At 40.1% G+C, this 13,835-nt stretch overlaps 1 protein-coding gene and 1 pseudogene across 2 annotated transcripts; one reads left to right on the top strand and one right to left on the bottom strand.

The window, feature by feature from the left end:
- The first annotated feature begins 5,237 nt into the window (after positions 1-5,237).
- On the top strand, positions 5,238-10,677 carry LOC143536746 (uncharacterized; annotated as a pseudogene). Its single transcript, XR_013135933.1, has 4 exons — positions 5,238-7,954; positions 8,499-8,597; positions 8,715-8,864; positions 8,911-10,677. The product of XR_013135933.1 is annotated as an uncharacterized LOC143536746 (transcript).
- Positions 10,678-11,922: 1,245 nt separating this feature from the next.
- Positions 11,923-13,183, bottom strand: LOC143536753 (ABSCISIC ACID-INSENSITIVE 5-like protein 2). The gene is made up of 3 exons (XM_077030675.1): positions 12,430-13,183; positions 12,280-12,351; positions 11,923-12,079 (listed from the first exon to the last, which is right to left on the bottom strand). The coding sequence occupies exons 1-3, from the start codon at positions 13,180-13,182 to the stop codon at positions 11,999-12,001; spliced, it is 906 nt and encodes a 301-aa protein (XP_076886790.1). The 5' UTR covers position 13,183; the 3' UTR covers positions 11,923-11,998.
- Positions 13,184-13,835: the final 652 nt, after the last annotated feature.

Here is a 13,835-nt window from a genome sequence, read left to right as displayed (position 1 = left end):
GAAAAATGATGCAAATGTCAATTTTACCAGTCAAAGTAAACAAAATCTTCGTTTGACCAGCATTTTCTTAAAATGTCCTCCCCAAATCAACCCCCACCTACTTAATAACCATCACCAAACTAGATTTTCAACCAACAATATTTCATAGAAAAAAAGAATTACATAATAATTGTGCCGTTAGTTTACCATTACACGTTTAAATGGAAAGGTTAGTGAGAGCCCATAATCCATGTGCCAATGTGATAGTGGCAATGACTTGTGTAACATCCGAAATTTCAAGTTAATATTAATTATATTACTTAATAATAGAGGGAAAGTTTACTCGGGTTATCAGGAAATAAATAAAAGAATAGGAGTTGGTATGGGTCGGGCTAGTGTCGGGTAATGGACGTGGGTTATGGACTTGGATTAATAGAGATGGGTTAAATGAGAATGGGCCTTAGGTCCATGGGATTTCAGGGATATAAATATCCCCTAAACCCAAAATATCTTTCATTTTTCACCAAACTCCCTAACACACACACACCACACACTAACTTCGCCGGAACCGGGCCGAGCCAAGGGAAGAATCGGGCAGGTCCAAGAGAAAAAGATTAGTGTGCTAGCAGGTTAACGAGATCCAACAAGCTCAAAGGTATGATTCTTGATCTTTGAAGTTTAAAGATCCAAGCCTTTTTAGTGTATAAGCGACCGAAAATGGTCGGGAAGCGTAGTGGGTGAGATTGAACCATAGCAAGGGTGTTTAAATCGCTCAAAATGCTGGAAAGAAACCGAACAGCGGCTGTCTGGGCAACTTCGCCTTCATCTGGGCAACTTCGCCTTCAACGCGACGAACTTCGCCTGCAAGCTAAGTTCGCCTGATGAACTTCGCCTGCAAGCTAAGTTCGCCTGATGGCAACTTCGCTGTAAAGTTAAGTTCGCCTGATGATAACTTCGCCTGAAGCCAAGTTCGCCTAAGGTTTAACTTCGCCTGAAGCTAAGTTCGCCTGAGGTTTAACTTCGCCTAAAGCCAAGTTCGCCTGAGGTTTAACTTCGCCTAAAGCTAAGTTCGCCTAAGGTTTAACTTCGCCTAAAGTTAAGTTCGCTTAGAAAATAAATTAAAAACCTAATGGAAAATGTGTTAAGACAGCTCGACCCCAGCCAGGGGCTCTGCCCCTTGGACCCTGCTAAGGGCTGCCGCCCCTAGACCCCGCTGCCAGGGGCGCTGCCCCCGGACCCCCGTTCGTTGTGGGTAGTAGTTAAGACTGGAAAGATGATATGAGTAGTGATAGTTGTTTGATACGTGTACTTGTTATACAGTCAGCCGTGCACAGCTGAAGAAAGGGATTACGATTAACGGTGAACGTAACCGTGTTCAGGTGAGTTTCTAGCCCTATTCCTTGTTATGTTTTCGGGGCTGTGTGCATACTCGATGTGTTGTTAATACATTTATCCTAAGTGATAAGTGTATGTCATATGTGATATGTGTGATAGATATGAATGATTGTTTGTCGGTACGCGAACGATCTTCGGATATTGCGCGTACTGTCAGGTTAAAAATAAAGGTACGAATATTATATATCGAAGATGTATGAATATTTCAAATGAATACTTGTCGGGGCGTGAACGATCTTCGGATATTGCACGTAACGACAAGGGGTATGGTTGTTAAATGAATGAGGTAAAGAATGCCTAGAGTGTTCTTATGTTATAACGTAAGTATGTGTATATAGGTACACGAATGGCATGTGAGTTCTACGTTCGACATAGTAAGTTAGGATGGCAAATCCCTCTAGCTTCTGTCGGACATAGACTCGGCTGGTGATGGCGTAGTTAAGGACTGCGAGCCTTATACGTGAAGTAGATGATATATGTAAACGTAGATAAGGACTGCGAACCTTATACGTAATGTAGATAGGCGTAAGGATAGGAAAGGACTGTGAACCTTATACGTGCTGTATTTGTAGCATAGGGGAGGACTGCGAACCTCGTACGTGCTATGAATTAGGTTGCAACATAGGGAAGGACTGCGAACCTTGTACGTGTTGTGGATGTCTTTCAGCATAGGAAAGGATTGTGAACCTTATACGTGCTGTATTTGTAGCATAGGGGAGGACTGCGAACCTCGTACGTGCTATGAATTAGGTTGCAACATAGGGAAGGACTGCGAACCTTGTACGTGTTGTGGATGTATTTCAGCATAGGAAAGGACTGTGAACCTTATACGTGCTGATTTTGTAGCATAGGGGAGGACTGCGAACCTCGTACGTGCTATGAATTAGGTTGCAACATAGGGAAGGACTGCGAATCTTGTACGTGTTGTGGATGTACTATGGTATAGGGAAGGACCGCGATCCTTGTACGTTCCATAAATGGTGAACATAGGTAAGGACTGCGAACCTTGTACGTGTTCACGACCTTGAGTACAGGTATAGACGGTGAACTATGAACGTACTCTCGGTAGACTGAGGTTAGTGATTGTAGATATGTATGTATGTATGGTAGCAAGTATGTATGTAGAACATAAGGGTAACTAGTGAAGTATGGATATGTATCTACGGATATGTGTGTATGCGTATGTATTGTATGGCGTTCGATTAACTAGAACTCACTCAGCGTAGCTGACTTTTAGTATGCACGCAGGTGAGCTGATTATAGAGTTAGCATTAGAGATGGGCAAAAAAACCGGTTGGTGAACCGGTTCAACAGTTTAAACCGAAAACCGGTTTTTACAAAAACCGGTTATTTAAAAACCGGTTTGACCGGTTTAGTAACCGCCGGTTCGTATATCGGTTACAAGTTCTAGAGAAAAAACCGGTTACTGAACCGGTTATGGAAAAAACCGGTTAATTTTAAAACCGGTTATTATGAAAAAAACCGGTTATTAACCGGTTATTTTAAAAAAAAAACCGGTTAATTAAAAAAACCGGTTATTAACCGGTTCTAACCGGTTTCTAAACCGGTCCTAACCGGTTAGACCGGTCCGAGTTTTGCACCAAAAAAACCGGTTAATAAACCGGTCCGGTTATTTAAAAACCGGTTTTTTTCCATGCCAAGAAAAACCGGTCCGGTTATTAACCGAACCGGTTTTTTTAAAAAAACCGATTTGTGCACCTCTAGTTAGCATGAGGATGACACACGGCATGGATTGAACGGCTGGCATTTGAAGAAAGAAGTAAAGATGTTTTAAATATAAAGTTTTGTGTTATGGTATCAAAGAAAAGATTTAATGTTTTGTAACGAATGATTGATGTTTTATATTCCGCGAAAAGTTTTAATAAACTCTGATTTGAAGAACTGTGTTTATGAGTAAATCCGACGCTAAAGTAGGGCCACCGGGTTCGGGGCGTTACAACTTGACAAATGTTTTTCACTTTCTAGTTAAACAAATGATAATAGTCTAATAAAAGAGATAATGCCCATTTGTATCTCTGGGTTTCGCGCAAGAGCACTTTTGCCCCTAGAAGTCATAATGACCTGAGTGAGCCCCTGTGGTTTCATATCGTGTCACTTTGCGTCCTCCATCTGTTAGCGGTGTTAGCTTGAGGGATAATATTGACATTTCACCTATGTAAAAAAGTTCTTGGCTTTCCAGCCATCGACCACCGCCAACTAGCTCTGGCCACCGTTCACAACCACCCTCTTCTACAATCTATCATCCCTAACCTATATCGTTCATCCATCGGTAAGCATTTTGATTTCTATGTTCAGGAACATTATACACATCTACATAAACTCTAAAAGCTTCAAACTTGTTGACGTTGCTCCGTTGGTGCATAACTTGGGGAAATTTTGAGAAAACCCTAACCCTTGAAGTGTGTGTGTGTGTGTGTTTGTATGTGTGAGTGAGAGGGGGAGAGAGTAAGAATTTTAGAGAGAGAGAAAATGGTAGGAAATTATGAAGAAGATATACAAGGGATTGATTCACTTCTAAGCATTTCCATCATCCCATTCTATCTATCTCATTTGGGACAACAACACCTTAAAAATATGGTTTTGATTTGGTTTCCGACGATGGTAAATGGAGGCAGAACTCGTGAATTAGGATTCTTGCGACGAAATCGATTTTCTTGCAAACCTAAATCAGAGTAAAAAAATAATGATTCTTCATACACCTCTCATCTCCGACCAAGTCTTTGAGTTGCAGGAGATATTTTGTTGTGGTGGTGCAGGTGGTAATGGAGGCATTGGTGGTGCAGGCATGACCATGCGTCTTCCTTTTGCGGATATGTTTGATACTTCAATTTCTGTTTGTGGATTTGAGTCGATTGATTGTATGCCAACATAAATGAGTTTATTGGTTTGTTTAGTAAAACCGGCGGGGAATTTAAGTTGATTTTAGATATTTGGATATCTTTGAAATGGTGAGCAATTATCTTTGATTCTATTTATACACAAATGCCAAAAAAACCGCTTTTATTCTTTTAATTGGATGTTTAATGGGGTTGGTCGAATATGGAGGAAGTGGTGGCGATGGTGAAGATGGAGGTGGAGGTGGTGAAGATGGAGGGATGCAAACTGAATGTTTCAAAACTACATGGAAGAAATAAGAAACGTCTAAAAAGGTCCGATCTCTATGCATTTCACCGCTCCACCGGAAATTCCCTCTGCCCCTACCGTACTCCAGCTTGGTAGTTTCCACCGCCTGTCCAGAGTTGAGCCCTGGGATTTGACGGGGACTTAAAAAGCCACCTACAGACGCTTTACGCCCAATCATTCCGGATAACGCTTGAAAGAGTAGAGTGAAAGTAGGACGAGGTCTGCCCTTACACTTCCTGTTAGTAGGAGTGGATTAGTTAGAGTCGGTCCGTTCTCTTGTTTCAGAAGCTAGGGACAAGCCTTCCTCCATCCTATGATTATGATAATAACTTCACGTCCTATACTGACGACCGTTACACAACTGTCACGCAGAGGGACTCAAAGTGAGCTCTTTTTGAAACCACAGAGACTCAATCCAGTCACTAGTCATTTTTACTTCTAGGGGGCACAACATGCTCCCGCCAATAAACCACGTGGACGCAAATCGAAAATTTCTCTTAATAAAATGAAAATGGTGACTTTTGACTCTTTTGGAAGTTTGAAAAGCAAAAGAGAAAACACTGAATTGAAATGGTATCTTTTTACCGGCACCGCCCCACGCAGTTTCATGACCTTTACAATTCAACACTCATATTGCCAACCTGTGAATTCATTTTACCAAAATCCCAAAACAAAATCTTGATTTCAATCTTTCAATTTTAAGCTACCACTGTTTGATCTTTACTAATTGATTCACTCATCGATCTATCTTGCATCAGTTCATACAGACTTAAAATGGGTGCTGATTTGTTCCGGAAGTATGCCACCAGTTCAATCATTATCTGCTACAGACCACTTATTAATCATCCGTTTCTTGGGGGTATGATTCTTTTTCTCTTCTTGATGCAAAAGTTGTTTCCTTTATTATTTTCGATCTTGGTATCCGCTTCACCTGTTCTTGTCTCCACTGCTGTTTTGCTTGGAATCCTCTTGAGTTTTGGTAACCCAAACTTACCTGAAATTGAAACTGAACCCGATTCGGAACAAACCCGGATTCGAAAGCTGGAGAGTGAGGTTGCGAGTCGGGTTGAAACTGTTGAGAGTTTGCCTTGTGAGGAAGTGAATGGGAGTAGAGTTGAGGTTGTGGAGAAGGCTTTTGAGGAGATTGCGAAAGGTAGTGATGTAGCTGATGATGGTTTGTTGCAGTTCGGGGAGATTGATGAGGAGAAAGTGGTGTTGGGGAGTCGGTATTCGCCGCTTCAGCAGTCGGAGGATGAGCATATTGTGTTGGAGAGTGATAAGTTGTGGGAGGGTTCGCCCGATCCGGTGAATTCTAGTTCTGGTTTGTTGTGGAAAGTTAATGGTGGTGGTGGCGGTGATGGTAATGATGAGGACGAGGACGATGACGATGATGATGGATCGGATTCGGAATCTGATATTGCAGAAAGTTCTTCACCGGATGCATCAATGGCTGACATCATTCCGATGCTGGATGAGCTTCATCCACTTCTTTCGGAAGAGCAAGAAACGCATCAACCGTCTCACGTGTCACGTGATGCGGTTTCAGAACATTCGCTTGAATCAGATGATACTAGTAGTGAGTCTGATGATGATGATGAAAGCATTGACAAAGATGATGCGATTACATGGACGGAAGATGATCAAAAGAATCTCATGAATTTGGGAACATCGGAGTTGGAAAGAGACCGGCAGTTGGAGAATCTTATTGCAAGACGAAGGGCACAAAAAGATGACACGAGTTTTGAAAACCATGAAAGTTTGAAAATGGAAGATAAAGAAAACATTGACAAAGATGACGCGATTACATGGACGGAAGATGATCAAAAGAATCTCATGAATTTGGGAACATCGGAGTTGGAAAGAGACCGGCAGTTGGAGAATCTTATTGCAAGACGAAGGGCACAGAAAGATGACACGGGAGTTGAAAACCATGAAAGTTTGAAAATGGAAGATGAAGAAAACATTGACAAAGATGATGCGATCACATGGACGGAAGATGATCAAAAGAATCTCATGAATTTGGGAACATCGGAGTTGGAAAGAAACCGACGGTTGGAGAATCTTATTGCAAGACGAAGGGCACGGAAAACCATGAGAATGCAAGCGGAAAGGAATCTAATTGATCTAGAAAGTTCCGACCTTGCGTGGAATATTCCCCCTATTTCAACTGCAAGAAACAACCCTTTTGATTATGATGCAAATGATGACATCCCGGGGTCCGCTCCATCCGTGTTTATTGCAAAGGCGAAATCCGTTTGATCTTCCATACGATTCAAGTGAAGAAAAACCGGATCTTGTTGGCGACACTTTCCAACAAGAATTCACAACTTTTCAACCAAAAGAACCGTTTTTTCGTAGGCATGAAAGTTTTAACGTGGGGCCCTCTTCTTTTGGGGCTTCTAGAAGTGAGAGGCAGGAAAGTAGGCTAAAGCCGTATTTTGTTCCCGAACGAAGCTTTGCTTCATTTCAAAGACAGTTTAGCGGTCTTAGTGAGTCTAAGACGAGCTCGGTACCCGATACAGAGTCGGTAACTTCTGATGTTGAAAATAAGGATCATGTTGAAGAAGAGGAACATGGTTCTGAGGTGGAAGAGCATGAATCTGATCATGTTGGTTCGTTTCAAAGACAATTTAGTGGACTTAGCGAGTCTAAGGTGAGCTCGGTACCCGATACCGAGTCGGTTACTTCTGATGTTGAAAATAAAGATCATGTTGAAGAAGAGGAACACGGTTCTGAGGCAGAAGAGCATGAATCCGATCATGTTGATGAAACGAGATTTTCTTCTTTTCAAAGACAGTCGAGTGAAGTTAGTGAGTCGAAAGTGAGTTCAGAACCTGATACAGAGTCGGTTTCTTCAGCTGGTGATGTTGAAAATAAAGACCATATTGACCTCTCTTTACAACCAGATCTGATTTCGTTAGAAGATCCAAGAGGAGCTGATGAGGTGGAAACAAGTGTTGAAAGTGTGACACTGAGACATCAACAAGAATTGCACAGCAGTGGGTCGAGTTCGTCATCATCTGATGAAGCGAGTGAGCAAGTATATAATGAGAAAGAAGGTGATGAGGTGGCACCAGAATCAGTTTCAGAAACAGCTTATTTTTTGGATCGTGGTAGCTCGATTGAGAGGACTGAAACCGATGTCACGAGTTTGTTGGTGGAAGCGAGTCAGCCAAATGAGCCTGTATATGATTTAAGCCCTCGATCTGTTACGAGAAACCTCTCATCTTCTTCAATCCTTATTGATTTGCATAAAGATGAAATCTTTCAGCACACTGATGCTCAAAATCAGGTGCCAGCTGTACCAGATAATGAAGAACATGTGTTAGCTGCAAGATCCCATGAAAGCTTTCACCAGGAAGATGTAATGTCTCAACCAGATGATGAATCGAGATCTAATGATAAGCCATTGGTAGAGGATCTTGAAGAACTACAGGTAATATTTGAAAATTAAAAGTATGATTTTTTTTCACGGGTTGAAATTTTGACCTGTTTTGTTATGAATTTGAGCTTTGCTTTATCAACGGGTCAGATAATTTTTATTTATAAAATGGAACATCTCAACTGTCAAAACAGATTTCTTCTAAATCATGTAACTAAACGAAGTTGATTATAATTTTGTTAATCTTGTTTTTGCAATCATAGTTTGTTAGTCACTTGTAGTATTAAAATCTGGACAAAAGAGTGTCTGCAGATCAACAGTCAACCTGGCCCGTTTTGACTTGTACTAAAAATAATCTTTTTTTAACCAAAACAGGTTTGACCGATTATGGTGATTTATTTGACAATAATCACATTAGCACACTGCTGTCTTTTATGTACTATGCTGTTGGTAATTGAGCTTTAAGTTCAACAAAACTTCTTTCAAAGTTGTCAGACAGCGCTACATTTATATGAAATCAACATTAAATATGTTAGGAGCTATCTAGATAGACAGTCTACTCAATTTGCATATCTTGAAGTTCTCTATGAATTAACAGGCTCGTGACATTGAAGATATGTCACAACCACAAGAAGAAGTCCCCTTGTTAGACACATCTGTGAACGAACCATCAGAAGAAATCCCTGAAGTTGTGCAGGTGAGACTGTAACTTCAAGGTCTTTTTAAATATTATTGAATTGGTTTTGTGATATTCTTTTTTATCACAAATATAGGAGATTGACTGTCATTGGAATAAATTTCTTTTCTGGTGCAGATCACTAGCAACAACTTGGACAATTTGCAAATACAAGAGCCTGATGTGGTTGAAGTTGCTGATATTGAAACTCAAGCACAAGAAATTCCTGCATATGCAAGTGACACTCATAGCATTGAAAGTAACGTTGATGAAGTGGAGGAGATTAAAGTAACGTTGATGAAGTGTCAATGATTTTGGGTCAACTTTGAATGAGGTGAAAGAGGACCCACATACGTCAGAGCATGAGCTTGGAACTAGGCATGCGGATCTTGAGACTAGCCATTCTGTAGATGAAGTTTCTAGCTCCAGGGATTTAGGATCAACTTTTGATGAGATGAAACAGGAATATGATATTGAAACTAAATTTTCTGGAGATGAAGATTCTGACTCCAAGGATTTAGAACCGGCTTTGGAAGAGACGAAACAGGACCCGATTGTTGTGGATCATGATGTTGAAACTAAGCATTCTGAAGAGATGGAGCAAGACCCACGTGCCTTGGATCATGATGTTGAAAGTAAACATTCTGAAGATGATGAGTCTTACTCCAAGGAAGCGACTTCGGATGAGATGAAGCAGAACCCACATGACTTAAGCCATGATGTTGAAACTAAGCATTCTGAGGATGATGATTCTAACTCCAAGGAAGCAACTTTGGATGAGATGAAACAGAACCCGTGTGACTCAAATCGTGATCTTGAAGTTAAGCATTCGGGAGATGGAGATTCTTACTCCAAAGATGCGACTTTGGAAGAGATGAAACAAGACCCACATGCTTTGGATCATGATCTTGAAACTAAGCATTCTGAAGATGAAAATACTTCCTCCAAAGATGTAACTTTAGATGAATTGCAACAGGACCCGCATGAATCAAGTCAGGATCTTGTTACTAAGCATTCGGAAGATGAAGATTCTTACTCCAAGGATGCAACTTTGGATGCGGTGAAACAGGACCCACATGAATCAAGTCAGGATCTTGAAACGAAGCATTCGGGAGATGAAGATTCTTACTCAAAGGAAGAAACTTTGGAAGAGATTAAACAAGACCCACGTACCTCGGATCATGATTTTGAAACTAAGCATTTCAAAGATGAAGATTCTTACTCCAAGGATGCCACACAGGACCCACATGAATCAAGTCAAGGTATTGAAACTAAGCATTCTGAAGATGATGATTCTTACTCCAAAGATGCAACTTTGGAGGAGATGAAACACTACGCACATGAATCTAGTCAGGATCTTGAAGTCAACCATTCTGAAGATGATAAGTCGTACTCCAAGGCTGCAACTTTGGACGAGATAAAACAGGAGTCACACGAATCAAGTCAGGATACAAAGCATTCTAAAGATGAAGATTCTTGCTCCAAGGATGCAACTTTGGATGATTTGAAACTGGATCCACGTGACTCAAGTCATGATCTTGAAACTAAGCATTTTGGAGATGAAGATTTCGACTTGAAGTCCAAGGATTTAGGATCAACTTTGGTTGAGATGGAACAGGACCCACCTGCATCGGATCATGATCTCGAAACCAACCAGCTCATAGATGAAGATTCTTACTCCAAGGATTTGGATACCACTTTTAATGAGATGAAAGTAGACTCACACGCGTTGGAGCATCGTCTTGAAACTTTATATTCTGTAGATGAGAACTTTTACTCCAAGCATGTAGAATCTGCTTTCAGTGAGATGAAACAGGACCTACATGTCTCGGATCAAGATCTTGCAACTAACGGTTCTGGTGAAATGAAAGTCGATGCAGAAGTAATGAAGTCCCAGAACGAGAATGACATCGGCAACGCCAATGTAGAAGGTGCTTTCCAAGCGGAAGCATCCGGGTCAAAGGTAGCACTAGCCAGTGATGCCAATGAGGTGTTGCCCCTAGAGACCGAGTCAACTACATCTTTGGCTGATTCAACTAACGCCACAACAGTTAACCATGGAACAGAGAATGCATCAACAAGTATTACAGATAAAGAATGAGGTTATTTGAAGATTATGTGCTAAGCTATTTTATATTGGTTTTGGGTTTTGGTCCTTCAGGTTCTGCGGTTGGGTTTGAAATTATGGATTTTTAAGTGATTTTTTGTGAATTTTTTTCGGGTGTTAAAAAGAGGCTGGTTCGTGGTTCTTCACTTATTTGAACCATATGCGTGTTAATTTTGGTTTGAATGTAAAGCCTGCCAGATTAAGGTTAGGGCTGTTTGGGGTTTATGGACCATCGGGGTGTCCAAGTCGAGTGTAAAGTAATATAGTTGAAAGTTATGTACTATGGTTGTCTACTTTTATGAAACCATGACATTATAATATATAACGAATATTGATGCTGAATCTAAGATGCGCAAATACATTGCAGACAATAAATATAACAAAACTAGAATTCGATCTCTTAACCTCAAACGCCCCTCCAGTTTATGTTTCACCAAACCAACCGAAAGTCATTTTACATAATATATTATCTCGTCCTGGTTTTGAGATGGTGTCAAGTACATACTTGTTCTAAACTATTCTGATTTTGACAACATACAACCAAGGATTCTAAGTGAACCCCTAGACCATGGGGTTTCATGGAGCTGAGCCCCTGGCGATGGGTAACGTTGATCATAAGTGGAAGTTGCTACGGATTTGCATGGCTTTTAAACAGTTGCCTGAAAATCGTCTTGAGTAAAATACTGGTTATTAGTAGTAAGTCGCTACCGATCATTATTGGTAGCAAAAATTAGTGCAACTTTGTTTAGCAGTGGCTTCAGCAGTAATACAGATTATAGCCTTTTTATACATTTTTTTTCTAATCTGATTAAAGTTTTGATCTTTTTGATTTTGGGACGATTTGTCATTTGGGCATACAGAGTTTAATGGTTTGTTGCTGCTACAAAGTCCAGTTGGGCGAGTTTTGATGGAACAGTTCTGTTTGTGAGTGGTGATGGTTTGTGTTGTTCCAACAGATGGGAAAAGATCGTTTTATCCAGGTAACCGAAACCATTTAATTTCACTAACATACGGATTCATTTCACTAATTAGAGGTCACATTAAAACATGGTTTTAGTAAAGGTAACCACAAAATCAAGGAAGAAAGGAACATGTTAGCAAAAAAAAACTCAAATAACCATTAAAGAGATAAATACATACATGGAAAAATGTCTTCTAGTAACCATAACCACAATCACAATCATGGGCCAATGCAAGACAACTAAGAAACGGCGTAGCAAACACAACGCATCATAACCATGTCTCCTAAGTAAAACTAAGAAAGGGGGGAAACGCTTCTAAATAACATAATAGTAATACTCCAAAAAATATCTTGTTAGAAAGAAGCCGAGCTTGTTCTTCTGAGCTGGTACTTGGTTTTAGGTGGTGGCGCACTTGGCAATACCATCCCTACCTCCTGCACATGGGACCCGCGGTAGTTAGGAAAGACCAACCGACCGACTGTGTCAGCGCAAAATATGCAACTATCAATGATAACCTCGTATCCTAAATATACGTATCTAAAGGCAATAACAATAATATTTTAAGATAAAGAAAAGTATCATTAAAGCACATATTAATATACACTCTTTAAGATATAAAAAGTTAAAAACATACCTTCTGTCTTTTAAGCCTTTCATTTTCCTCTTCCAACCGCGAAATTTTGTTCTCAAGCTCATGTGTGTACGCCTATTAACCAAAAAGTAACCTTTTACAACATGTTCACAGCACTTACTTGAAATCAAACTCAACTTACGAAAACCACACCTGTTTCCTCGCACGCAAGCGCGCAGCAGACTCCCGATTCTTAATCATCTTCTTCTGCCTCCTTTCCTCAGTCTTCTCCATCACATCGCCAGACGCAACTCTTTTCCTTCCGGGTGTCTGTGTATCAGACAAAGTCATTTGGGTGGTCTCAGAATAACCCAAATCCATCATCGGGTTCGCCCCAATAGTCAAAGATTGTTGACCACCCGTATGATGACCTGGCACGTACACTTGTTGCTGCTGGATCGGTGCAACCTGATACTGCATCCACTGTTGATTTGAATCCACATTTTTCGTTCCCGACCCTGCAACTATCCCGGCTTTCACCAAGAAATCCTCCAACGTCATCTCACCTAGCGTCGGCTGTCTCTCCCGATCGCCCCTTTTATCATTATTATTATTATTATTACCACTACTACTGTTATTATTATTATTGTTTTGAGTGTTTTGACTACCTTGTTGTATACCCTGCCATACCTCATCGACAGTCTTTTTTCTTAGATCTTGAGTGAGGTTGAGGCCCGATTGGCGGGCCAGAGACGAAACCGGACCATGTTGAGCATGGTTGGAATATTGAAGATTCATATTAGTCTCGGCATTGGAAATAGTCTTGAAAAGGTCATCAAGATTCATACTAGTAAAGTGTTTGCCAAGATGACCTAATTGGTGTTGAACCTCATCTAATGTTAGATCATATATTGAGGTTTGTCTTCCTAACCCATCATCAGATTTAGGCTCACCGTTTGATCCCATTGTTATTTATTACACTCAACTAATTACTAAAAAAGATAATATCTTTTTTCAAGAACTGATGAAATGAATACAATATGATCATCGGAAAATGAACAACTCACCGGAGACACAAAACCCCTAAAATAATAATAATCGGAGTGAGCAATTTTGAAGCCATTAATGAAATGGGTTAAATCATGTGAGTAATCCAACATACAGGAAGCATTCTAGATTCTCGTACTCTCAAAGAACAAAGAATGGTGGAATTAATAATAATAATAATAATAATAATATAAAGGTGTTTTTTTGATGACTGGAATTAAAATGTGCAAGTGGAAAGATGAGTTGGGAAGAAGTTGTTTTATTTTTTTAATAAAAAATGAAACATTGGAAAAACAGAAATCATTCGATCTGATTCTTGAAAACGGAAAACTGCTCCCTTGGTGTTTCACCGACTTTCTTGAATTTCTAATAAGACACCGAATATAACATCGAATTTAGGTCTTTGTGTTTGTGTTTTGTTTAAAACGATTAAGGTTGTTTTCGGGTCAGATATATTTAAATGGGTCATGTTCAGATTAATATGACGGGTTAATTGAATCAGTTAGTTTAATTGTGTAATTATAATTATTTTCCTATAATGGTTTTGTATAATAAATTAAGCAGACTCTATA

This window comes from Bidens hawaiensis, unplaced genomic scaffold (assembly GCF_021521415.1).
Source record: "Bidens hawaiensis isolate Kalapana, Puna unplaced genomic scaffold, B.hawaiensis_p1.1 tig00010900_1, whole genome shotgun sequence".
NCBI classification, from domain to species: domain Eukaryota; kingdom Viridiplantae; phylum Streptophyta; class Magnoliopsida; order Asterales; family Asteraceae; genus Bidens; species Bidens hawaiensis.
This window is presented reverse-complemented; position numbering and strand designations above follow the sequence as displayed.